Source organism: Syzygium oleosum, unplaced genomic scaffold, assembly GCF_021117445.2.
Source record: "Syzygium oleosum isolate NSW1041296 unplaced genomic scaffold, Sole_v2.1 Sole_v2.03, whole genome shotgun sequence".
Lineage (NCBI taxonomy): Eukaryota > Viridiplantae > Streptophyta > Magnoliopsida > Myrtales > Myrtaceae > Syzygium > Syzygium oleosum.
In genome coordinates, this window is record NW_026607487.1 from 19,252,372 (window position 1) to 19,277,879 (window position 25,508).

General features: G+C 38.6%; 2 protein-coding genes and 1 long non-coding RNA gene across 4 annotated transcripts in view; all 3 read right to left on the reverse strand.

The window, feature by feature from the left end:
• Positions 1-5,984: 5,984 nt before the first annotated feature.
• LOC130137794 (uncharacterized) overlaps positions 5,985-25,508 on the reverse strand; it is a 32,565-nt gene continuing 13,041 nt past the window's right edge. Inside the window, exon 2 of the long non-coding RNA XR_008816234.1 lies at positions 5,985-7,533. This is a non-coding gene — a long non-coding RNA (uncharacterized LOC130137794). The remainder of the gene's footprint in view (positions 7,534-25,508) is intronic.
• Positions 17,862-20,799, reverse strand: LOC115667452 (2-oxoglutarate-dependent dioxygenase 19-like). Its single transcript, XM_030589032.2, has 4 exons — positions 20,459-20,799; positions 19,789-20,024; positions 18,746-19,073; positions 17,862-18,428 (listed from the first exon to the last, which is right to left on the reverse strand). The coding sequence occupies exons 1-4, from the start codon at positions 20,738-20,740 to the stop codon at positions 18,093-18,095; spliced, it is 1,182 nt and encodes a 393-aa protein (XP_030444892.2). The 5' UTR covers positions 20,741-20,799; the 3' UTR covers positions 17,862-18,092.
• LOC115668404 (protein ACTIVITY OF BC1 COMPLEX KINASE 3, chloroplastic-like) lies at positions 21,805-24,008 on the reverse strand. 2 transcript variants are annotated; one of them, XM_056310052.1, is made up of 3 exons: positions 23,569-24,008; positions 23,173-23,400; positions 21,805-22,088 (listed from the first exon to the last, which is right to left on the reverse strand). In XM_056310052.1, exons 1-3 carry the CDS (start codon positions 23,890-23,892, stop codon positions 22,023-22,025), a joined length of 618 nt encoding a protein of 205 aa, XP_056166027.1. In that variant the 5' UTR covers positions 23,893-24,008; the 3' UTR covers positions 21,805-22,022. The 2 variants fall into 2 exon arrangements, with proteins under 2 accessions (XP_056166027.1, XP_030445725.2); XM_030589865.2 differs by lacking the exon at positions 21,805-22,088 and adding an exon at positions 22,976-23,016.

Consider the following 25,508-nt stretch of genomic DNA (forward strand, 5'->3'; position numbering starts at 1 on the left):
ACGACCGAAACGGCGTCGTTTTTGTCCGCTGCAAAAGCGCGGGAGGGAAAAAAATGGCGAGATTTTCCAGGTCGGATGGGCCAAAAAAAAGAAGAAGAAGAAGAAGAAGAAATGAGCTGCTGAAAAAAGAAAAAGACAAAAGGAGAAACAAAAGAAGCGTGAGGAGTCCAAAAGAGGGTCAAAAGCAGTTTCACGAAAGCTACTGGAGATGACCATCCCCCCAAAAAAGAAATAAAAAAGAAAGCGACCGGAGATGCGATATCCGGCGCGCCGCTTTCGAGAATGTCGCCGTCCAAACAAAGGGCACTGTCGCGCCGAATGTGAAGAGAACATGGGAATTTGTTAAGCCCAGAAATTTAGGGAAAGGCCCATTATCCAAGTGGGCTTGCGAATGGGCCCACTATGAGCAATTCACCGGGCCCAAAATCCTAAAAGCTCTAAATATAATTTAATGTTAGAACTATTACCACGAAAAAAACCCCAAAGAAATAGTAAATTTTGCTTCACAAAAAATCTCAAATTGGTACAATTATAATAACCAGTACACCCGTGTCAGATTTACCTCAAACCGATATATCTGTACCACATTTACCCAAATATTTGAGATTTTTTGTGATACGGAAATTAATTTAGGATTAATGGGGCATGGGTGTACCGGTTTGGGTTTTTTGTGACACGAAAATTGGTTTTGGGTGCATATGTCACGAGTGTACCAGTTTGAGATTTTTTATGGTATTAATACTTTAATCTAGTATCTAATGTAGTAAAATTGACTACTATATATTGAGTGCAGAAACGAGACAATTGATTTGTTTCTTCACGCAAAAAATTTCAAAGAGATAGATACATATGTAATTATATCGTATTTATGAAGTCAATCGTATCCTTGGCTTTTCACATACAATGCACCAAGTGCTCGGATCAAGTCATTGCTTCATATGATGTGACTTAGGTTGCTTCTTTAAAAGGGTAATGAAGAAGCTGTTTATTTACATTTTTAACTTATAAACTACATGCAATCGCAAAAGCGAAGTAATATTTTTTGTTATATCTTCTGTCAAATTTCATTCAAACAAATTAAAGCGAACCAAAATAAATAAAAAAATTTGTAAAAACATATATGTAGATAAATCGAATCTATCTTTTACCAGTCTCCCGGGGTTGCTCGAACAAATTTTTGTTATGAATGCTTGTGGGAGGGAGCCGTCGATGTAGCCCAAAAGATCATAACCCACGAGCAAGGACATGAACTGGGTACTCCATGAAGTGTAGTTGGATGGCGAGCGCTTGACGGGGAGTTGAACGGCTGCATTGATGGCAATTAGTGTCGAGCTTTTGGCATTAGTCGAGGGAGAAAGCAAGTTTTCTGTTTTTAGAAACAGTTTTGGAACAGAAACCCGTTTGGTAACGCAATATCATTTTTCTATTTCCGGGACAACTTTTTGTTCCAGAACCGATTCTGAACCAGAAATTAGAATAAAAAAAAAAGTAGGTTTTTTATTTCTAGACCAAAAATGAGAATCATTTTTTAGAGAACTCTTTCTTCAAAACACATGTTTATCTAGAAGTCACGATCTTTGAGGTGGGAAAAAAAAGCAAAAAATCAAAATTTTCAAAACTTCACAGAATGGTTTAGAATCTGTGGCTACCCACTTTGAGCGAAATTTAAATTTTTTTAGGTGCCGAAAGAAATAAAAAAAATAAAAAATAAAAAATAAAAAATTTCACAAAATGGCTTAAAATACCTAAGGCCACCCACTTTGAGCGAAATTTAATTTTTTTTAGATGAAAAAAATAATAAAAAATAATCAAAAAATCTAAAATTTTAAAACTTCACAGAATGTCTTAGAATACCTGTGGCCACCCAATTTGAGCGAAATTTAATTTTTTTAGGTGAAAAAAAAACTAAAAAAGCAAAAAATAAAAAATTTCAAAACTTCACGTAATGTCTTAGAATACTTGGCCATCCACTTTGAGCGAAATTTAATTTTTTTAGGTGCGAAAAAATAAAAAAATAAAAAATTTCAAAATTTCACAGAATGGCTTAGAATATCTGTGGCCACCTACTTTGAGCGAAATTTAATTTTTTTTAGATGACAAATAAAATAAAAATAAGCAAAAAAGTAAAAATTTCAAAACTTCACAAAATGGCTTAAAATACCTGTGGCCACCCACTTTGAGCGAAATTTAATTTTTTTTAGGTCGAAAAAAATTTAAAAAGTAAAAATAAAAATTTCAAAACTTCACGAATGGCTTAGAATACTTGTGGCCATTTACTTTGAGTGAAATTTAAATTTTTTAGGTGCCGAAAAAATAAAAAAATAAAAAATTCAAAACTTCACAGAATGGCTTAGAATACATGTGGTCACCCACTTTGAGCGAAATTTAATTTTTTTTAGATGCCAAAAAAAATAAAAATAAGTAAAAAAGAAAAAATTTCAAAACTTCACAGAATGGCTTAAAATACCTGTGGCCACCCACTTTGAGCGAAATTTTATTTTTTTTAGGTGCCGAAAAAAAGAAAATAAAGCAAAAAATAAAAAATTTCAAAACTTCACAGAATAGCTTAGAATACGTGTGGCCATCCACTTTGAGAGAAATTTAAATTTTTTTAGGTGCCGAAAAAATTAAAAAAAAATTTCAAAACTTCACAGAATTGCTTAGAATATGTGGCCACCCACTTTGAGCGAAATTTAATTTTTTAGGTGCAAAAAAAATAAAAATAAGAAAAAAAGCAAAAATTTCAAAACTTCACAGAATGGCTTAAAATACCTGTGGCCACCCACTTTGAGCGAAATTTTTTTTTAGGTGCCCAAAAAAATAAAAAAAGCAAAAAATCAAAAATTTCAAAACTTCACAGAATGGCTTAGAATACATGTGGCCATCCACTTTGAGTGAAATTTAATTTTCTTTAGGTGCCGAAAAAAAAATTAAAAAATTAAAAATAAAAAAATACCATTTGGGCACCTAAAAAAAATTAAATTTCACTCAAAGTGGGTGGCTAGAGGCATTCTAAGTCATTCTGTGAAATTTTGAAATTTTTGATTATTTTTATTTTTATTTTTTTTTGGCACATAAAAAAATTAAAATTTCGCTCAAAGTGGGTGGCCACAAATATTCTAAGTCATTTTGTGAAATTTTGAAATTTTTGATTTTTTGCTTTTTTTTTCACCTCAAAAATTAAAATTTCACTCAAAGCACACAATGTGTATTCTGCCCATTTTGTAAAGTTTTGAAATTTTGAGTTTTTGAATTTTTTTGGGCACCTTAAAAATTTAAATTTCACTTAAAGTGGGTGGCCACATGTATTCTAAACTATTCCGTTAAGTTTTGAAATTTTTGATTTTTGATTTTTTTTGGGCACCTAAAAAATTTAAATTTCACTAAAAGTGGGTGGCCACAGTGTATTTTAAGTCATTCTATGAAGTTTTGAATTTTTTGATTTTTTTTGAAAAAATTCAACAAATTTCCTATTTTCCCGAAATCTGAATTTTTTTAATTTTTTGAAAATTGTGATGAATTTTTCTAGAATTTTTCAATTTTTTTGAATTTTTTTGAATTTTTAGGAATATTTTGGATTTTCTAATTATTTTTATTCCATTTCTAAAAAAATAGATTTTTGTTCCTGGAAATAGAATTTTGTGTTGTTTATCAAACGGGTTTTTGTTTTAAGAAATAGAAATTTTGTGCTGTTATCAAACGGGTTTCTGTTCCAGAAATAGAAATTTTTGATCTTTATCAAATGGGTTTCTTTTCTCAGAAACTCATTCTGGAACCAGAAATAGAAAAATTTATTTCTGTTTCAGGAACTCATTCTGAAACAGAATGGTTATCATGCGCACCCTTAGTGTCGGCCTTTTGGCATTAGTGGAGGGAGAAAGCAAGAAAGTTTACCTGAGTAATATTTTCGGCTATGATGGGATCGTTACTCACTTGAGTATTTTGGATGCTCTAATTCCATATAACGAAGATCAACTGCAAAGTTGAAAGGATGAGTGGAGTTTCATTGAATTGCCAATTGTTCCAAACCTCTCACGTGTAGGCTCTAGGCTGAACTTTGACCAAAACTTAAAGTGATAGGGGCTTTGAAAGATTTAAACTCGAGATCTTATGCTCCGATGCCATGTGAGATTTTGTGGGATCACTGTCAACAGTTCTAAAAATTTAAACTATTAGATAAAAGTATGATTTAATATTTAAATATTCTAACAATATGCATGCACATGTGTCTGTTTACAGAATGAAAACAAAATAAGAGATAATAAAAAACAAATAAATTAAATATATGTGATTGAGTTTAGTGAGTTGTTAGCTCAATCTTAGAAATCACAATTTTTGAATTGGGAATTCCATCTTTGTATTAGAACTTAGGTGGTTCAGTATCTTATTTAAGAAGACAATGCATTGGGTGGATAATTTAATTAACAGCCGGGATATGCCACATTAAATTTACTTTACTTTTGTAGCATTTCATTTCTTATTAAGAGCAACCGCCACTAATACTCGCACTTGCGATTGCTTAGCATGATGACTCTATCGCCACCATGACCACTACCTCTATCGCTTTCATTTGGAGAGAGAGGGAGTGTTGTGGGAATCGCACACCAATTTTAGAAAAAAAAACACAAGTAAAGAATCCACTTAGGCAGAATATAATAATAAAATAACAAAATTGGAAAAACACACTAGAGAATTTGTTATTGAAGTTTATCCAAACCCGGGCTACGTTTCCGTGCAGAAGCACTCTGCAATTCCACTAGACTTCGAAAAAAGTAAGAGTATAATGGCAATCTTCTCTCAAGATCAGAGCACAAAAAGATTGAGAACACTCACAAAGAAAAACTCACTTTTTCTTCTCTATTTTCTTTTCTCTCTATTTTCTTCTCAGCGCTTGATGATTAGCATATATCAATAGCTGATATAAAATGTAGCCTTCAACCTAAAAGCAAAATTAATAGAAAAGAAAAAAAACCCTTAATAAAAGAAATTTGGCTTCACCCGTGTCAATGGTGGTGACTAAAAGAGAGTTGGTCTAAGGCTGGTGTCGACACGATGAATAGTGGTGGGAGCAAATACTAAATGGGTTTTTCTTTTTGGGATAAAATTGGTAAGTGTATGATAGACACAGCAATCTCTCGCGAAGAGTAAGTTTACGAAATTCACCACATGAATTGAAAGGGTCTCGACAATGTAAATACGAATTAGTTGCAACGAGCGCGATGTTGGAAGCGCGCAGAAGAAGCCCGATACCTTCATTTTGGAGACTGTCAACAGGGAGCCCATGTCCGAGCCCATCAACATATCCAGTTAGATCCACTTTCACTCAAAAGATTAAACCAATGAGTTATGAGCTAACTAGGATAAATACATTAACTGCTCAACACCATACTAACTTTTCGATGCTCTAACACTGAGTTTACGCGTGCATGTGCACCAACATATCTCAATTTGAATTTCCATCAACACCCATCTTCATCCCTAGTCTCTTTCTCTAGACCGAACCATGAAGACTGTTATCAGAACCGCGTTGCTACACCACAACGCCCACCGCTCGAAAACCAGGTTCCTTCACCAGAAGAGGCCAAAAGGGAGCCCAAGTCCAAGCTCGTCAACATATCCAGTCGGACCTATTTTCGCTCAAAAGTTTAAGTTAATGAATTATAAGCCAACTAGGATATATTAACTGCTCAATATCATACAAATTCTCCGATGTGGGACTTCTTTAACAGTTAGCTCACGTGAGAAATCTACACCAACATTTCTCAATTTGAATGTCCATCAATGCCCACCTTCAACCCTAATCTCTTTCTCCATATTCTCCATATTGAACCATGAAGGCCGCCCTGCCCTCCCACTTTTTCTCTAGATTGAACCATGAAGGCCCAGAGGCTCTATCGTCTTAGGGCGCCACTTACTAACGCATCTTCTTTAATCTGTTATGATACAAATGCAAGTGGAAGGCAATGTCCCTTGCAAAGCATATATGACACGAATTATGCAATTAGACATAATTTTGTAATTTACAAAGGATCCCGATTAAGAAGTATATTAACATCATTCCTTTATATCTCCTGGGAGGGTAAGTACAAGCCATTTATACATCAACTACACATAAGAGGCCAAAAGGTGCCATCCACTCATATTTCTAGTGTAGTTAGCCAAAAGCCCTTCTCACGGTCGTCCCCGAAAAGAAATGACCATACCACCAAAAATGGACAAAATGGACCGACTGTACAGCTACTCATCCTATCACTACTCTCCCCTACGCACTGCCACTGTTGTCGTCACTGCTACTGTCAGGTGGGTACGGTATCGAGCCCAAAAGACGCTCGTCAAGCCTCACGAATACTGCCACAAAACGATAGGCAATACTCTCCGAAACTTGCCCTACATCAACCCACAAAACTAACATACACTTCGTAAAAATGATATTAGGGAAAGCGGTATCATTGAAATCATCAAACAAGCTCTCAAAATTTATAGATACTCCATATCGAGCAATAGACATAGCAGGCAAAGCAGCCATGACTAGCTATCTGAGAAAAAAAAATTTCAACAACAAGGGAGCAAAGCTCAGCAATGAAAGTTCTAACTTATAGACTACCTGATCCACCTATTATTTGATTCTAGAACGGCCTAACATGCAAGGTAGTCATGAAAAGTCAAGCACAATATATAACATGAGCGCAGCATTCAATGAATATATGTATATGCAATGTCAAGTGCACATACATTTCACAAGTTCATTTTAATGTTCTTCATGTCATTTAATCCACAACCCATCTCACTCTTCAACCAGTATACTGTCTGGGCTGTGTGGGTCACTTCCGGTTTATTGATCGGACTTCTGTGATTCACTAGTCATAGGCAGCTCACTTCGAGGCATCCCAGACACACAGCACAAGGGCATCCCAACTCCTCCGGGGCATCATTGGCGCAAAGACCGATGGACATTTCTTATGGTAGCTTCATATCAAACAACTCATGCACTTTCTTTTATACATGCACAACAAAATCATTTCACACCATGCGATTCATCATATCTCACAGGAACAATGAATAACATATGCCAAAAAAACAATTTAACATCTAACTATCACACACTAGGCATTTATGACCAATATTTTCAGAATCTGGCATCACATAGGTGATCCTATTTGCCTCATCATTTGACCTCATATCAAGACTGTTCACACCTCATTGGAAAGCTCAAAGTGTGTATGTTTTATCTCCAGAAGACATCAAATCAAGTTTTGAACGTTTTCACATAGAAGATAGTGTATCTTTGTAATTGGGTAAATCTGCGCAGTCTTGCATAGTAGCCAAAATCCATTCTAAAAATATAGTAAATGAACCCCAAAAATTCTGAAATTTAAGTATGTTATAGGAAATACTTTGATAAAAATTTATTATGCGTAACACAAAGCCTAGTTCATTTTTTAATCATGTCTTTTTGTTACTCAAAAACAGACCAAAATCAGTCCGCTAGAACAGATATCACTTAAAAGATACTCATTTCGCAAGTCATACCTTCTCCAAAAGCTTTGAAATTTTTTTATGTTGTAGAAATGGATGTATTTAACAACTTTTGTGAAGGAAGTATACCAGGATTCGAATTGGAGAATTTTTAAGAAAATCAGAATTAAGTAAAGGTCGTAGCTTATCCTGTAGTGACCCAGTAAAAACCAGTAATACTCAAGGGCAACGTACTGACCAATTCTACTCCAAAATTCTGAAATTAAAATATGTTATTGTTCAAGATGTTGAGCACAACTCTCATGAAGGAAGTGTCTCAAAATTCGGAACATAAAGAACCACACAAAATAGTAAACAACAATGATCAGGCAGCTTCGAATTCAGAACAGCAGTTCAGATGTTCTCAGTTCATCCCGATTCAGACTTTCCGAAGATACCATCCTCATAAATCAACCAATCCAAGAAGGAACATCAATATTCATGTGCTCAGGACAACAGTCTTATGTTTTCTAAGCGATTTAAGCACTGAACTACACCGTAATTTCATCGAACCGTCTTTAATTCGGTTGGCCGTGAACTACTACTTCTACAAATCCTAGAACCGAGCCACAAGAAGATCAAGGAGTCTAGAAATTAGAGTTTCACTTGCTTGAAAGTCGAACCGTACGAGAATTTGCCGCGGGTCCTATTGAATCTCCTTGGCACCAACAGACTTGCCGTAAAAAACAAGAGAATTCTGGTGCTCTCTTGAAATGGAGTAACCGTGAGTGAGAGGGTGAGGGGGAAAGTCTGCCAAGAGAGAGAGAGGAAGAGAGAGGGATCTTTAATCTTCAGCAGCCCTTCATGCATGAGATCCCAATTGTGACTTGGTTGAGGTGACATGTGTCCAAGCTTGGATGACAATGGTGGGCTGGTGGTGCCCTTTGGCATGGCGGTAGGGAAACATGTGGCGTGGCATGTGGCGGTGGGGAAACATGCGGCGTTGTGGCGTTCTCGGTCCGATGACCGGCCCTGGTGACAAGTTGGTCCTAACTAGACTCACTTCCATATAAATTGGACTCTAATGATCATACATCGGGATCGCAATTTATCCAGTGAATCATCATATAAATAATCTGTCATGGCAGACGTTCCCGGTTCATCCCGATTCAGACTTTCCGAAGATATCATCCTCATAAATCATCCAATCCAAGAAGGTACATCAATATTCACGTGCCCAGGACAACGATCTCATGTTTTCTAAGCGATTTAAGCACTGAACTACACTGCAATTTCATCGAACCGTCTTCAATTCGGTTGGCCGTGAACTACTACATCTGCAAATCCTCGAACCGAGCCACAAGAAGATCAAGGAGTCTAGAAATTAGAGTTTCACTTGCCTGGAAGTCGAACCGTAAGAGAATTTGCCGCGGGTTCTCTTGAATCTTCTTGCCACCAACAGACTTGTCGAAAAAAACAAGAGAATTATGGTGTTCTCTCTTGAAATGCAGTAATCGGGAGTGAGAGGGTGTGGGGGAAAGTTTGCCGAGAGAGAAGAGAGAGATCTTTAATCTTCAGCAGCCCTTCACGCATGAGGTCCCAATTGTGGCTTGGATGAGGTGACATGTGTCCAAGCTTGGATAACAATGGTGGGCTGGTGGTGCCCTTTGGCATAGCGGTGGGGAAACATGTGGCGTGGCATGCGGCGTTGTGGCATTCCCGGTCTGATGACCAGCCCTGGCGCCAATTTAATTGGTCATAACTAGACTCACTTCCATGTAAATTGGACTCTAATGATCATACATTAGGAGTGCAATTTGTCCAGTGAATCATATAAATAATCTGTAATGGCATGTACTAACAATCGTCACACGCCGCTCGCCCAAAAATCGAGTTCGTCACCAGATTCATTTATTGAGATATTCACCAAACACCGACACACATTGGGAGTGGGCCACCTACCAACCATTGGCTTTGATACCATTTGTTAGGAGCGCACAACAAAAACCCGATACCTTTACCGAGGGAGATCGCCAAGAGGGAGCTTAAATCCGAGCCCGTCAACATATCCAGTTGGACCCATCTTCACTCAAAAGCTTAAGCAAATGAGTTATGATTCAACTAAGATATATTAACTGCCCAACACCATACTAATTCTCCGATGTGGGACTTCTCTAACATTGAGCTCACGCGTGCATCTCAACATGCGACCATTTTCTTTCGTGTAAAATTAGAATTTGGTATAAATTATGTGTCGTATCATATCTTATTTCATGTGAATCTACTTCTTTATTTGAACAAAACAATGGCGAAAAGCGTCGGTGAAATTCTTAGTTCCAGTTAAAAAATTTCTAAAACTAGAAACCAAAGGAATGGAGTGTGCAAGAAAAGTAATCTCGCTAGGAGAATGATTAGTGCATATGTGTAACTTTTAGAATCAATCTTCTGTGATCAAGAATAGGCAGTCAGTCTCACGGTAAATAAATGACGATTACTTAATCATTTCTCTATGTATCTATAGATAGCTACTTCGGGAGCTAATAATGGTTCAACTTGCAATATAATAATGCTACCGCTTGCATTATTAGGCTTAAGACCATCTTTTGCAAGAACGTGCAAACGTCTCAAAAAGCAAACACGGTTTGCCTTCTTTTTGCATCCGAAAGGTGAAGGGAAAAAAGACGAAACAATGGAAATGCGTAGATAGATGCCTGTCTTTTTCCCCTTCATTCATGTTGACTGGGTCCACCTTATGTGGGACCCAGTTAGTATAAAACAAAAACAAAATAAAAAAAGGAGAAAAAGTCAAAACCAAACAAAGAAAGGGGGCTGCTGCTTTGTGCGGTGTGAGGGCGCCACAGGAGAGAGAAAAAGTGAGTTTTTACCGCGAGCTCACCGAGAGAACATGGGGAGGGAAAGGAAGTAAAGGGGCTGAATTTTGCGGTCCCATTTCGAAGGCCCAACAATGTCGAAATTCGCTCAAATTTTAATAAGTTATTCGTGAAATCGAGGGCTACGAGTTGATCGGTTTCGTTCGTTGAAAATCTTCTCCAAATTCTCCAATCGTGATTAGGGTTTTTTCCTACAAAAAAAAACCGATGCTTTAGAATCATCCTAGACATACGCCCAAGATGCTTTAGAATCATCCTAAACCAAAAGAAACCGATGCTTTAGAATCTTGACCCAAATCCGATCCGACCCGACACGACCCGACCCATTTAACTAAATCTAGAAAAACTTATTTCTGATAATTATTTTAAAAAATTGTATTGGTAAAACATTTTCATGCAATACAAATATTTTAAAAAAAATTGAGGCTCCGTTTATTTCGTAGAAAATATAACATTTTTGGAAAATGTCTTTAGGAAAATGACAATATTTTCCGATATTTGGCGAAACGTGAAAATGAACTAGAAAATATTTTTTACCCTCTGGTATGAAAAATCATATTTTCTTTTGTGTACTCATTTTAATATTTTTATTTAAAAAATCATATTTTAATTACTTTTATTTTATTTTTTTTCTTCTTCCCCCACCGGTGGTAGGCCATGACGACGGCCGGCCACACATAGGGGAGGGAAAAGCTCACCGGCCTCTGGTGAGACTCGAGATAGCCAGCCTCGGGGGAGCTCGAGAGGTTGGTGAAGCCTTGCAAAGAATAAAAGAATAAAAGAAAAAAGAATAAAAAGGATATTAAAATTATAAAAATCAAAAATTTTTAAAAAAAATAGAAAATTTCACTTAAGCTTATTGGGGAACCCATTTAAGACCCATTAAGTTAATAAGCAACATATTAATGACCCATTTAAGTCTATTTTTAAAACTAAACCCAACCCATTTATAATCCACAATTATTAAATTTAGGTTAATATATGGGTTCTTGACCCATTTACCACCTCTAACTTCCCCCCACTGTAACCAAGTAATTATCATCAGGGCAGAAAGCCTCTGAAGTAGAGGTTACCATGGCAGCCCGCTTGGCTTGCTTAGGCCTGGCCAGGCTCGACCGACTTCGAAGGGAAACAAAATGGGCACGCTTGGGCAAGTAATTCTCTTTTTGAACCTATCCAGTCTGGGTGGATTTACTCCGGCCAGGCCAATTTTGTATTGGAAAATTAATAGTCTTTGAACTGTGTGTGCATTCTTGACAAGGATAGTTAAGCTCAGTTCCAATCCAACTGCTAATTGATCATGTCTACTCTAGAGGCAATTCCAAGGAAAGCTACCTGGATCGAGACTCAAAATAATGACCAATCTTCCTCAGGCACAATTCAATCTTACATTGAAGCTAACTCAGCTTATTCGAGATTACATTGCAATTACATTATTCGTATATTTTTAGTAAAAGTTCATAGGGAAATGTCTGAGCAAGTGTACTTAAACTCGCACAATTTGCCATGCAGACTAGCTTAACAAATTCGATGATTACCGTTTATCCCAAAAAGTGATGAAAGGAGAGACCACGACACATAGATTTACGAGTGTCTAGCCAGATAGAAAGCTTCTTCATTTTGTTTAGCTCTGTGAAATGATGGTGAACCAATTCGAAGGGATTTCTATTTTCACACAGAGACATGTGAACAAAGAGACTTTTTGCTTCCATCAATGGAGGAAAAACAATTGCACCAGCAGTAAGACTTTCCTAAGACTATTCCACATCAAGGAAGTAGCAAGCCATTAAAGATTCATTGCCTAAAGGTGCAAGATGTTAAGAGATTCACATAGTATAGAGCGAGCCCTCGCATTGGAAACATAAATCTTCCAAAGGAAAATCAAACGTGATAGAAATATAAAGTCTGATTTTAAGTATCTCTCTGATCATAATCTCTCATAATTAGAATAACGAGATTATGATATTTGAGATACTCAGAATCATACAATATATTTCTAACAAAACGTAAGCACTATAATACAGGTCAGGGTTACAGCAAACCAGAACACAAGTGGTTGGTGCATCCGAGTGTTCCCAAGGCCCTATATCTACATTACGGACATTCATTCATTTTTCCATTTATTATATATCAAAAAAATGTAATCGCTAAAATATTGATAACAATTTATGAATCATTTTACTTTAAACTTATTCATATTCTATAATCATTAAAAGAGTCAGTTCGCCTTGTCCCGTGCCATAGTAAATACCCCGCGGGACATTTTTCACGGGAAAAATTTGCCCCATTCGAAGGGAAGGTACCGCTGGGCGCGGATTCCTCGGGCCCATCCTTAGTAGTTTTCAGGTTTATAAAAATTTTCTGTCTTTCTTTTCAGCACCCGAATGGGCCCAATCCGTATTCTAACGGAATATATTTTCGTTTTGCAATCTAATTGCTTATGATCCATGCTTTTAGATCAAAGCAAATCTAGTGAACCCGATACTCATCCGGCGAATGGGTTTATTAATTTGTGTGGCATTCCGTTAGTCGTCATTTTAGTTAGTGACCCTATTTAAGCGTGCAATAAGCATTTGTCACATTGCTCGGCTGATAAATTTAGTAGCCGAGTCATGGTGTGTCTCATATTATTCTCTATGCAATGAGCAATGCTAGGGGTGAAATCATCAACCAATCAATGACATGCGGATTGTCTCGCTGTTTATTACATGAGTCTTAGTAAATATTTAGCCAATGCTTCTAAATTAAAGCGTCAATTTTCTATAAATTTATGGGTCAAAAGTTTTATTTATGTATATACCATCTTTAAAATAGCTTGAACAATGCATAACATATTTGATTTTCCAGGACAAAAATCAATGCATTATGTACAGAAAAGCGAGTTAGGTCATGAGTCCACGTTATCACTGTAGTTTCATATTCAGTTGGCTTTGGTATGAGTACCATCCTTCAAGAGAACAGTTAAAATCTGCACGATTTCTTATTAATCGACCCTCAAATTCTTGATAACTTAATTGGGTGTTTGTAGCATAACGATTGTAATTCAATCCGTATCCACATTCGAGCTTTAACGTACTGTATTACATGTCATAGTCTACTGTATAATTTGTCCTTGGAGTCATATCTTACTACGATAGACCATGTCGGACATTCCGACCGGATGGGATCAATTAATCATATATTTCAATTGATAATAATGACTTGAGAGGTGCTAACCCATATATAGAATTCAGAATATATATTTTTCAATCGAAACACACCTGGTTTAGCTAATCACCGTCGTCGAATCGATCGATATAGAAAACACCATACGAGTCCTAGACTAGGTGTTTCTCTCCTTCTCCTCTCTTTGACTGTTTTGGATGGAAAGTGTTTTGAATGAGGAGGGAAGAGGGGAAGAAAAACTATCAATTCAATCATAAACTTATTGCACGGATTTCAATTCATTCCTAAACTTATTGCACAGATTATAATTCAATCTTAAACTTTTCAGTTTTGCCAATTTAGTTCTAAATATTTACACGAAATTTGGATGTAGTCTTTCCAGCTAATGCCCGTTGGATATTGCTACCACGGCATCCGGTCATCATCGGTCGTCCTACTTGTCACGTTGACATGGACAATTTTACTCGAAAGGACATCCTATGTGTATAGCAACGTCAGAGATTTCTAGCGGCAATTGGCTGAATTGACTCAATTGAAATTTTGGGCAAAGATTTAGGACTTTATTAGTAAAATTGAAAAAATTAGGATTTAATTGGTATATGTACAATATATTTAGGACTGATTTGCTAATTATCCCAGAGAAGGGACTATACCATAATTATTGTTATTACTATATCTAGTATCGTCATGGATTATATTAAGTTAATCACAACCTCTTTTTATTAAACCGAAATATCATGCGAATAATATTTTCCCATATTTATAAAAATTATGAACACATTGACCATAATTAAATATTCGTTCTTTAATCAATTAGTTGAAATTTTCAAAATCTGTTCACTGGACGTTGGGTTTCGGGTTCCACTTGCTGTGTGACATTATAACAATCAAAACTTATACTATGTTTTAATTATTTTCAAGGTTCGTAAGCATATCTTTGGGTACCTTGTAGATTTTTCAAAGAGTGGAATCTGTTGAACTCTTCTCTCCTTTAACGACACTATAGTCAATCGGAGTTGCTCATTTATTTATCAGCTTATAAGACCATTTGGTAATAGCTTTAGCAACTCGAATCATACCCCTTTTATACTAAATTATTGAATTTTCAGGTAAGAACTAAGAATAGTAAGACCTTGAAGGTTTAAATTAAGTTATTCTTAGGTATAGAACGATAAATTATTTTATTTTGGTCCATTTAGGTGTCTTAGTTGGATAATGACATAAATAGTTTCGAAACTGTTCAAGCGACTACTGACTTGCTACTTCCTATCTTCTTCTTCTTGCAACAAGAAGCAAGTTGCTTGACCAGAAACTAACGCAGATTAAGTCGTAAGAGACCACACGTTAATGGTGGAAAATGGAACACAAAAATATTAGGATGTTATAATCGTATGATTAATTTTGCTAATCGTGTGTCATTCTAAGACGAGTCCTCATTATTGTTTTTATTGCTCTGGATCAAGTTAGACTTTATATTGAGATAGCCACTTATGTTTAATCCCGACCCGTTTCACGTAAAATAATCTTAAGGTGTCCCCTGCCGCCGCCTCATGGATGAAATGTCACCCTCGCGAATGAGGTGTACATGACGCTTTGCTTGCCTGTACTTATGAAATTAGGCGAATCCAAAAGTCCGGATATCTTATACTATTAAAAAAATAAGATATTTTTGCCCATTGATTGAGTTCAATTAATTTCAAATTCACACTCCTCATTCAAACTTGGATATGAGCGCAAGGAAGTGGATGCTTGCTTTGGTTCGGTGACCTGATGGATATTAGACAGTTCAACGAGAACGGCCAGGACATTTACGTAAGGATGGGCACATCAGAAGTTGGTACGTGTTCAAACCCTAAGTTATTTTTGACGTGATGACACGAGGAAGAGAATGAGTTCGACATGACAGTCGGATTGTTAGTAACTTCTGTCTTCAATTTATTGTAATGTGTATCAAGGTGGCAGTTTGAGCAAAAATGATGGCGCGAGGAAAAGCATGGCATCATTGTCAGCACTGTGCTGTCTGCGGTGCTTCTTCTCGGCATTGCAGCTGTTTTTACAGAGTATGGGAGAGATGTTAAAGTCGTCACCAGATAATATGGTTTCCAAGCAAGATGTTTTTCTTGATCCACAAGAGTCAATTTTTACTCTTGTTAGCATAGGTTTTAAATGTTGCTGCTCTGCATCAAATGCAAAGTTTCCTCAGATCGTCTCCCTTTAGAAATTTGAATGAACCAAGTGGCGTGAAGAATATGAATCGACCAAATGTGTGTTGCTTTGAATTCTGTTTTGGGATTTTTAAAGCTCAATTATGAGTTCTCTTTATTTGATGAATTCACTCACTTTAATTTCTAGTTGCAGGACAAATCTTTGGATTCTCCCATGAAAGCCGTAGTGAAGATCTAGACTTACCTCTGTTCGACCTCACAACCATAGTGAGCGCAACGAATAACTTCTCTGACGACAACAAACTTGGAGAGGGAGGCTTTGGAGCTGTCTATAAGGTTACTATTCTCATTTTTCGGAATTCTAAATCTGCTCATACATATACAAATGCACAATGGAAAAAAGGAACAAAAAATTTCTATCTTTTAGGGTGTTCTGAAGAGTGGCCAAGAAATTGCTGCGAAGAGGCTGTCGGAAAACTCAGGGCAGGGACAGGCCGAGTTCCAGAATGAGGTCGTCTACATCGTCAAACTTCAACACCGAAACCTCGTCAAGATTCTTGGATGCTGCATTCAAGTAGATGAAAAGATGTTGATCTATGAATTCTTGCCCAACTGGAGCTTGGATTGTTTCATTTTCGGTTTGCTTCGCTCAAGTCTCTACATTTTCATTGCTTTTGTCACAGAAAAGGGCTGAAGAAGCTTCCTTTAATAACCTATAAGGCCAATAATTTGGCAGACCAAGAGAAGGGTGTTTCACTGGATTGGCCTAAGCGCTTCACTATCATCAACGGCATAGCTTCGGGGCTCCTATACCTTCACCGAGACTCAAGATTAAGAATAATTCATCGAGACCTGAAAGCTGAAAACATCCTGCTTGACAACGAAATGAATCCAAAGATATCGGACTTTGGTTTGGCGAGGAGTTTCGGAGGCAATGAGAGCGAAGCGAATACGAAGAGAGCGGTGCGAACATAGTGAGTTCTCTTAACAAGTGATCTTCACTGGATCTGGTCCATTTGCTTCAAAAACTAATCATTCTTTTCGATGGCTTTTTTGCATAGCGGTTACTTGTCACCAGAGTATGCGGTCCACGGGTTATATTCGATAAAATCAGATGTGTTCAGTTTTGGCGTTTTAGTGCTGGAAATCGTGAGCGGGAAAAGAAATCGGGGCTTCACTCATCCTGACAGCCATTTGAGCCTTCTTGGATACGTAAGTCGGAAAATTTATCAGATCTCTTTGTTTATTTATCTTCAGGTTAGTTTTTAGTCTTACTCTAGATAACTGACGTAATCAATTGATCATGCAGGCTCGGACACTGTTCGGAGATCGAAAGTCTATGGAGCTGGTTGATCCATCGATCACATCCACATTCAATCCCTGTGGAAGTTTTGCGATCGATCCGTGTGTCTTTGCTGTGCGTTCAACAAAATTCGAGAGACAGACTGGAGATGTCATCCGTGGTTATGATGTTGGGCAGTGAGAGCACATTGCCTCATCCTAAACAGCCCAGTTTTTTCAGCGAGGAGTCCGTATCTGAAGCAAGTTCTTCAAGCGGTGGCAAGCACCAAAAATATTCGGCCAACGAAATGACTATTTCAGATGTACAGCCTCGCTGATATATCTGTAATTACAATTTTTTTTTATATTGATCATATATGAATATGAGAAGATCATGGCGTTCGTATTGAGGATCGTCTCTTACTCTAGAATTGCAAGACGTTACAGGGACATACAAAAGACGGCACCTTTTGTCCTTCCAAATTTTGGGGGATGCCAGTCAGAAAGCGAAAAGTGTGTATACGTACCCCGAAAGCATGAAAATTTTCAAGCTCTTTGTTTGTTATGATTTTGTACAAAGAACGCCTTCAATACCTTACTTGAATACGTGCGTCATTCCTTAATGAAGTAAATTCACATTAGTAAATTCACATCAGTATAATCAGTCTGGCGCTTTAATCCAAACAGTGGAAACCAGAAGAAACCGATGCTTTAGAATCATCCTAAACATTCGCCCCGGATGCCTTTGTAGTTTTTGTGCTTGAGGTCAATAGCGCATTTCCTCAGCCTAAACAGGTCAGTTTTTTTGTTGAGGAGATCATACTAGAAGCAAGTTCTTCTATTTGCGCCAAGTGCCCGATATTTTTAGCCCAACGAAGGGCTCATTTCCAATGAAAATCTAGACAGAAAAATTTGCTAGCTCATACTGACCAACCATCATGATTTATAGAACTACAATCTTACGGTGTTCTTACTTCCATTTATTCTGTCAAGAAGATACATCACTGAAAGGACCAGCTTAAATACATCAGTGCTATATGGTTCTTGCACCTGGAATCACATAATATTAGCGTTCCATAGGGTTGCAATTTGAAGAGTCCAAACAGTCTGGAAGCAGAACATGATCGCACATCCATTAGTATAACAGTTTAGGCTGCACTAAAACCCCTTCCAGGCCAGATTTCCCATAGAGAACCCTGCTCTGTTGAAGTTCCGACAGTTCAGGCTGCATTATAACCCCATCCAGGCCCGATTTCCCATTGAGTACGATGCTCTGTTGAAGTTCCAGGAAGTCCTTGTATTTCATCCCGATGTGCACGGCTCGGTTGTTCTTGCCATCCACTAGCTGCTCCACTGGCGTGATGACAGTGTCGGGCGATGGTCCATTAGACAGAGCGATCGATATCCTTGTAGCCTTGTCGTTCACGACAGCTCGATGTAGAACACTCTTGTATTTCCCATTGCTCAGAATCTTGATCAGTTGATCAGTGTCAAGAAAAAAAAATTAGTTGCAATAAGCTTTATTGGTTCGATGGGAAAAAAGTAGTAAATCACAAAGATCCGTATCGACTTTTTAACTGATTATTACCTAGTGAAAGAAAGAAAGTGAAAAGAGTTTGTTTCAGCAAATTTATAGGACAACTATATGAACTACGGTCTTATGTATAATAATAGTGTCCCCTCCATAAAGACATACACTATCTGCATGAATGTTGAAACGTATCGGACCTCTCTTGCAAGACAATGAGGGAGGTTAGAAAGATGGAACATGAATTTCTTTATATGTACCTTTAGGTGATCACCAGTGTTGACCAAAAAGGCGTTCGGAATGGGATCTATTTCGACCCACTTCCCGCCATGGTGCACTTGGAGGCCACCAATTCCATTCTGCAGGACGATGGTCAACAGGCCGTGGTCTGCATGTGGTGGCACGCCCATAGTGAGTTCTGGCTGCGGGCACGGCGGATACAGATTCGCCGCTAATATCTGTAGGCTTGAATCCATGTTCATTGCCTTGTCAATATAGCCCGGTTCGAGTCCTAGGCTTTCCGAAATACCCTTGAGCAGTCCTCTAGCTAATTTCCGGACCGCCCCAGAGTATTCTGTTAAAACTTCACTGCAACAAACATTGCTTTCATTCATCAGAGGAAATGCCATGGTGGTGTTCTTTTCATCTTTATGGATGTCGCAAGTTTGTGTCCCTCAATCTTTTATCTGGTGTGTTGCTAATTGTCCTGCTCTATCAAATTGAATCCTGGATTTGTTGATTTTCTATAGGTGTACAAAATTGTTGTTGTTTGCCATCAAGACGATCCAAAATAATGCAAACCTAGCATAAGAATCGTGTGGTTTCTGTTGCTATGTTTCAAGATTCCCAGATTTCTCGATAAATACAGAGCTATTTTACAAAACTAACAAACCATAACCCAAGATCCTGAAGAGCTTGCGCATCGGACAGATTGAAGTTGTTTCGGTTCAGATCCAATAGGATCAATTTAGTGGTATGCTGCGTCATGTAGAAATGGCAAATTTGGTTTCCAAATCACGACATCTCGAATTTAGGTAACTCTAGAATTCAAGTGCGCCACCGAAGTGGACAGAATTTCATGTATGGACAGATACTGGAAGCAGTCCAGTCGAAGATTTGGATTCCCGTCTTACCAGGGAATAAAATTTTGTTCAAGTTCCTCGTCATGCTTTCTTTTTCTGATATATCTAACAATTATCTGCTGAGTACCATCTTCGCGCGCACGGAGAGAGAGAGAGAGAGAGAGAGAGAGAGAGAGAGAGAGAGAGAGAGAGAGAGAGAGAGAGAGAGAGAAAATGGATACCTGAAGCCTTCTGGTTTGGTGGGGCAATGAAACTTCGGATGCACACTCACCCTTAGAAAATCTCTACTGGAAAACACCTTGTGGACCGAAGCATTGAAGCTCGTCCTGCATCTTATGGGGTCCAACACGTGCTTCCCTTTGAACTCCATCTTCTCTTCCTCGGTCAGATCGAAGAATCCTGTCAGCATGTTGACCATTGCTTTCATTTGGCTCTCGGGAACTCCATGGTTGATCACCTATCCACATAAACCGGGGGCTATAATCAATACATAGCATACAAGACGCTGCCTAATCATTTATGGAGAGTGTGTCATACTGATCAATAATGACTCCAGCTTTGACACCAATTTATGCAAAATAGATTCATAAAAAAAAAAAACAAGGTTTCGGAGTTGATTTACTTGCAACGCCCAATCTCTCGGAGTCAAGGGCATGATAAATAATTTCTCATGAATTTTCTTTAGCTCTGGCGAGAATAAACAATCATCGTTTGAACTAGCCAATTTAATTTAAACTGTTGCTAGTCTTTTCAGTACTCATGACAAGTTTCATAAGCGAAAGCTGATCCAAATTTGCCAACTGTTTGTTTTGCATCTTCGCGACAAATAGAATAAAGAAAAGTTCTATGAAGCAGCTAATGAACTAATGAACCAGCTAGGAACATAAGTACCATGAAGAAGCCCCAGTCTTGACAAGCCTTTGCAAGATTCGAGATGACTTTAGACCGTTGATCGGGATCACTTGAGGAGAGGAGAGAGAAGTCGATGATGGGGATGGAGTCATCGTGGTCAGGATGAACGGCTTGATCACCGGAAGTGGAGTTGGTGAAGGTGCAGTGGGAGGGGATGGAAGTGAGCTTGGAAGATTCAGCTAGAGTCTTAGCACTTCGTATTTTGAGCAGAGAAGTATTAGCTTCTTGGTGGAGCGGAGCAACTGGACAAACAGTAGCCATTTGAGATGAAACTAACTCTCTCTCTCTCTCTCTCTCTCTCTCTCTCGGCCACCAAGAACTTGGCCCTCTTCGTTCCCTCTCTTCCCTTTTATAAGAATAGAACTTGCCCGAAGATAAATCAAGCAACTTCGGCGCTCCTTCGTTCACATGGCCTTTGTCAAAGAAGACAAAAGGCAAGAAGTGAACATACGTAATGCAAGGTGGGCCGTTGTCCTCTTTCCTCCAATCACACGGCATGCATGCACATGACCATGTGCATGCATTAATCAAGGAGCTGAAAATGGACGAACATGAACATGTGCATGCATTAATCATCATGTGCAAACATGTGCATGCATTAATCAAGGAGCTGAAGATGGACGAACATGAATTTCCTTTCCTCTTTCTTTGATTGGGCACTTTTCTTCATGCACACCAACTCCCACCATTTATGACCCACAATCATTAAATATGGGTTAATATATGGGTTCTTGACCCATTTACCAACTCTAACTTCCCCCCACTGTAACCAAGTAATTATCATCAGGGCAGAAAGCCTCTGAAGTACAGGTTACCATGGCAGCCGGCTTGGCTTGCCTAGGCCTGGCTAGGCTCGACCGACTTTGAAGGGAAACAAAATGGGCAAGCTTGAGCAAGTAATTCTCTTTTTGAACCTATCCAGTTTGGGTGGATCTACTCCGGCCAGGTCAATTTCGTATTGGCAAATTAATAATCTTTGAACCGTGTGTGCATTCTTGACAAGGATAGTTCAGCTCGGCTCCAATCCAACTGCTCATTGATCATGTCTACTCTAGAGGCATTTCCAAGGAAAGCTACCTGGATCGAGACTCAAAATAATGACCAATCTTCCTCAGGCACAATTCAATCTTATATTGAAACTAACTTTGCTGATCTGATATTACATTGCAATTACATTGTTCGTATATTTTCAGCAAAAGTTCATAGGGAAACGTCTGAGCAAGTGTACTTAAACTCGCACAATTTGCCATGCAAATTAGCTTAACAAATTCGATGATTACCGTTTGTCCCAAAAAGTGATGAAAGGAGAGACCACGACACATAGATTTACGAGTGTCTAGCCAGATAGAAAGCTTCTTCATTTTGTTTAGCTCTGTGAAATGATGGTGAACCAATTCAAAGGGATTTCTGTTTTCACACAGAGACATGTGAACAAAGAAACCTTTTGCTTCCATCAATGGAGGAAAAACAATTGCACCAGCAGTAAAACTTTCCTAAGACTATTCCACTTCAAGGAAATAGCAAGCCATTGAAGATTCATTGCCTAAAGGTGCAAGATGTTAAGAGATTCACATGGTATAAAGCGAGCCCTCGCGCTGGAAACAGAAATCTTCGAAAGGAAAATCAAACGTGTTAGAAATATATTGTCTGATTTTGAGTATCTCTCTAATCATAATCTCTCATAATCAGAATAACGAGATTATGATACGGGAGATACTCATAATCAGACAATATATTTCTAACAAAGCGTAAGCACTATAATACAGGTCAGGGTTACAGCAAACCAGAACACAAGTGGTTGGTGCATTCGAGTGTTCCCAAGGCCCTATATCTACATTACGGACATTCATTCATTTTTTTTTCCATTTATTATATATCAAAAAAATGTAATCGCTAAAATATTGATAACAATTTATGAATCATTTTACTTTAAACTTATTCATATTCTATAGTCATTAAAAGAGTCAGTCCGCCTTGCCCCGTGCCACAGTAAATACCCCGCGGGACATTTTTCACGGGAAAAATTTGCCCCATTCGAAGGGAAGTTACCGCGGGGCACGGATTCCTCGGGCCCATCCTTAGTAGTTTTCAGGTTTATAAAAATTTTCTGTCTTTCTTTTCAGCACCCGAATGGGCCCAATCCGTATTCTAACGGAATATATTTTCTTTTTGCAATCTAATTGCTTATGATCCATGCTTTTAGATCAAAGCAAATCTAGCGAACCTGATACTCATCCGGCGAATGGGTTTATTAATTCGTGTGGCATTCCGTTAGTCGTCATTTTAGTTAGTGAGCCTATTTAAGCGTGCAATAAGCATTTGTCACATTGCTCGGCCGATGTGTGTCTCGTATTATTCTCTATGCAATGAGCAATGCTAGGGATGAAATCATCAACCAATCAATCCTGAATATTATTGTATAAACGAACGAGATGTAGAAATTCCAATTCGGGGATTCGAGATGTACAAACTCAACAAAATAAAATGCGAACAACGTAAACAAAAATGCCCACTTGATTCTAGTGCAATCTTCGCATCTGGATTGACATAAATGCATTAACTCATGCACGCACTAGCATTCAGGTCAATCAATTCTTAAAAGGAATCAGGCAGTGCCATAGTAACATGTACGTATTACGTTAAACTGCAATCTCGGAGCACATAGATGCACATGTCCAGACATTAAGCAGTACCTGAAGTTCAGAGAGCTCGTCCAAGTACTCGGGAGGGCAGAGATCGGGCCTCGTCGACAGCCCCTGCCCTATCTTAACAAAAGTCGGCCCCAATCTTGTGAAAATCCTTCTCAACTCAGCACCTCGCTTCCTCTTATTTTGATCAATCTGTCCATTGCTTTGATCCACCAACAACTTAATTGCGAAAGAACCTAGAGCAACCACTATCTCCAGCGCTCTCCCCGCCACCTAGCGAGATTTGAATTCCACTTAATCAACCAAATGAACCCCGATTGCAATCTCTCCAGCGAAATTCAAAAATCCATGCACGTAACCTCGCACAATACGCGAATAAGCAAGTAATATACAGCATAAATTACAGCTTAATCACCGGGAGAGAGAGAGAGAGAGACAGACCTTGAGAGGGCGACGGCCGTATCGGCGAGAGAGGAGCTCGGGAGTGTAAACGGTGGCATTGGCGGCGCGCGCCATGGCTCGAGCCTCGGCTTGGATGTCCTCAGCTCGATCGACTCTCAGCACCGGCACGACTGCGCCGCCCCGGCCTCCCCCTCCGCCGCCGCCGCCGTCCCTGACCTCCTGGGGCGGACCTCGAGGCCTCGCTTCGACCAGGGCCGCCCTCGGAGCTGCCAACCTCGCCGCCGCTCTGCCTCCGTTGGCGGGCCGCGGGGCCGGAATCGGACCCCACGACGGCGAGGTCACCGTTAAAGCGCCGGCAGACATGGGGGCTGTTCGGTTCGATGGCGAGCGAAACGACACGGCTGGCAGGACTTTGAGGATTGGACCATTTTCGCGGAAAGGAGATTCGGTTTTCCAGAAGATTTTACAGAGGGGAAAAGAGGGCGAGAGAGGTTTCTTAGTATTTCTGGCTGGTGTTGTGTGTACACATGTCCGCTTTTCAGAGGCTGATGGTATTTTTCCTTTTTTCTAATATTTTTTCTGCGCTAAGTTTATTCAAATAAAAAGTAGACCGTCAAAGCTAGGGGTGTCAAAAATACTTGAACCGAAATTTTCGGATCTCCTCTGATCGGGTTCCTTCCGGTTCGGGTAATAGATAGAAAAATGGGTGCAGGAATAGTTCCGAACCGAATCGAAAACACATTAAACCATGCATTGTCTTCTTTCCGGAGAGCGCCATCCGAGAAAGTTTTCTTCATCGTTACCTTTTGCATCTTGGATCGAGTACTGTACAATTTAGATTGCGAACGCACATGTGCCAAATATGTTCGGGTTGGTTCGAGAATCGTGAAACCCCAAACCGTTGACACCCATTAAACAAGTGGAAATAACAAATCGTTAACTATGTATCCACCGTTTCTTAAAAAAAATTAATTTTAAAGAAATTGTATTTTACATTGAGGGGAGTCTTAGTAAATATTTAGCCATCGCTTCTAAATTAAAGCGTCAATTTTCTATAAATTTATGGGTCAAAAGTTTTATTTATGTATATACCATCTTTAAAATAGCTTGAACAATGCATAACATATTTGATTTTCCAGGACAAAAATCAATGCATTATGTACAGAAGAGCGAGTTAGGTCATGAGTCGACGTTATCACTGTAGTTTCATATTCAGTTGGCTTTGGTATGAGTACCATCCTTCAAGAGAACAGTTAAAAATCTGCATGATTTCTTATTAATCGACCCTCAAATTCTTGATAACTTAATTGGGTGTTTGTAGCAGAACGATTGTAATTCAATCCGCATCCACATTCGAGCTTTAACGTACTGTATTACATGTCATAGTCTACTGTATAATTTGTCCTTGGAGTCATATCTTACTATGATAGACCATGTCGGACATTCCGACCGGATGGGATCAATTAATCATATATTTCAATTGATAGTAATGACTTGAGAGGTGCTAACCCATATATAGAATTCAGAATATATATTTTTCAATCGAAACGCACCTGGTTTAGCTAATCACCGTCGTCGAATCGATCGATATAGATGAGACCATACGAGTCCTAGACTAGGTGTTTCTCTCCTTCTCCTCTCTGACTGTTTGGATGGAAAGTGTTTTGAACGAGGAGGGAAGAGGGGAAGAAAAACTATCAATTCAATCATAAATTTATTGCACGGATTTCAATTTATTCCTAAACTCATTGCACATATTACAATTCAATCTTAAACTTTTCAGTTTTACTAATTTAGTTCTAAATATTTACACGAAATTTGGATGTAGTCTTTCCAGCTAATGCCCGTTGGATATTGCTACCACGGCATCCGGTCATCATCGGTCGTCCTACTTGTCACGTTGACATGGACAATTTTACTCGAAAGGACATCCTATGTGGATAGCAACGTCAGAGATTTCTAGCGGCAATTGGTTGAAT

Coding starts and splice junctions, on each gene's coding strand:
- LOC115668404 (XM_056310052.1), bottom strand. CDS start 23,892: ATGTCTGCCGGCGCTTTAACGGTGACCTCGCCGTCGTGGGGTCCGATT. Junction 23,401..23,568: donor ACGGCCGTCGCCCTCTCAAG/GTCTGTCTCTCT, acceptor AAATCTCGCTAG/GTGGCGGGGAGAGCGCTGGA. Junction 22,089..23,172: donor ACGAGCTCTCTGAACTTCAG/GTACTGCTTAAT, acceptor TTCCTTTCGAAG/ATTTCTGTTTCCAGCGCGAG.
- LOC115667452 (XM_030589032.2), bottom strand. CDS start 20,740: ATGGCTACTGTTTGTCCAGTTGCTCCGCTCCACCAAGAAGCTAATACT. Junction 19,074..19,788: donor ACCAAACCAGAAGGCTTCAG/GTATCCATTTTC, acceptor TGTTTGTTGCAG/TGAAGTTTTAACAGAATACT. Junction 18,429..18,745: donor ACACTGGTGATCACCTAAAG/GTACATATAAAG, acceptor CAACTGATCAAG/ATTCTGAGCAATGGGAAATA.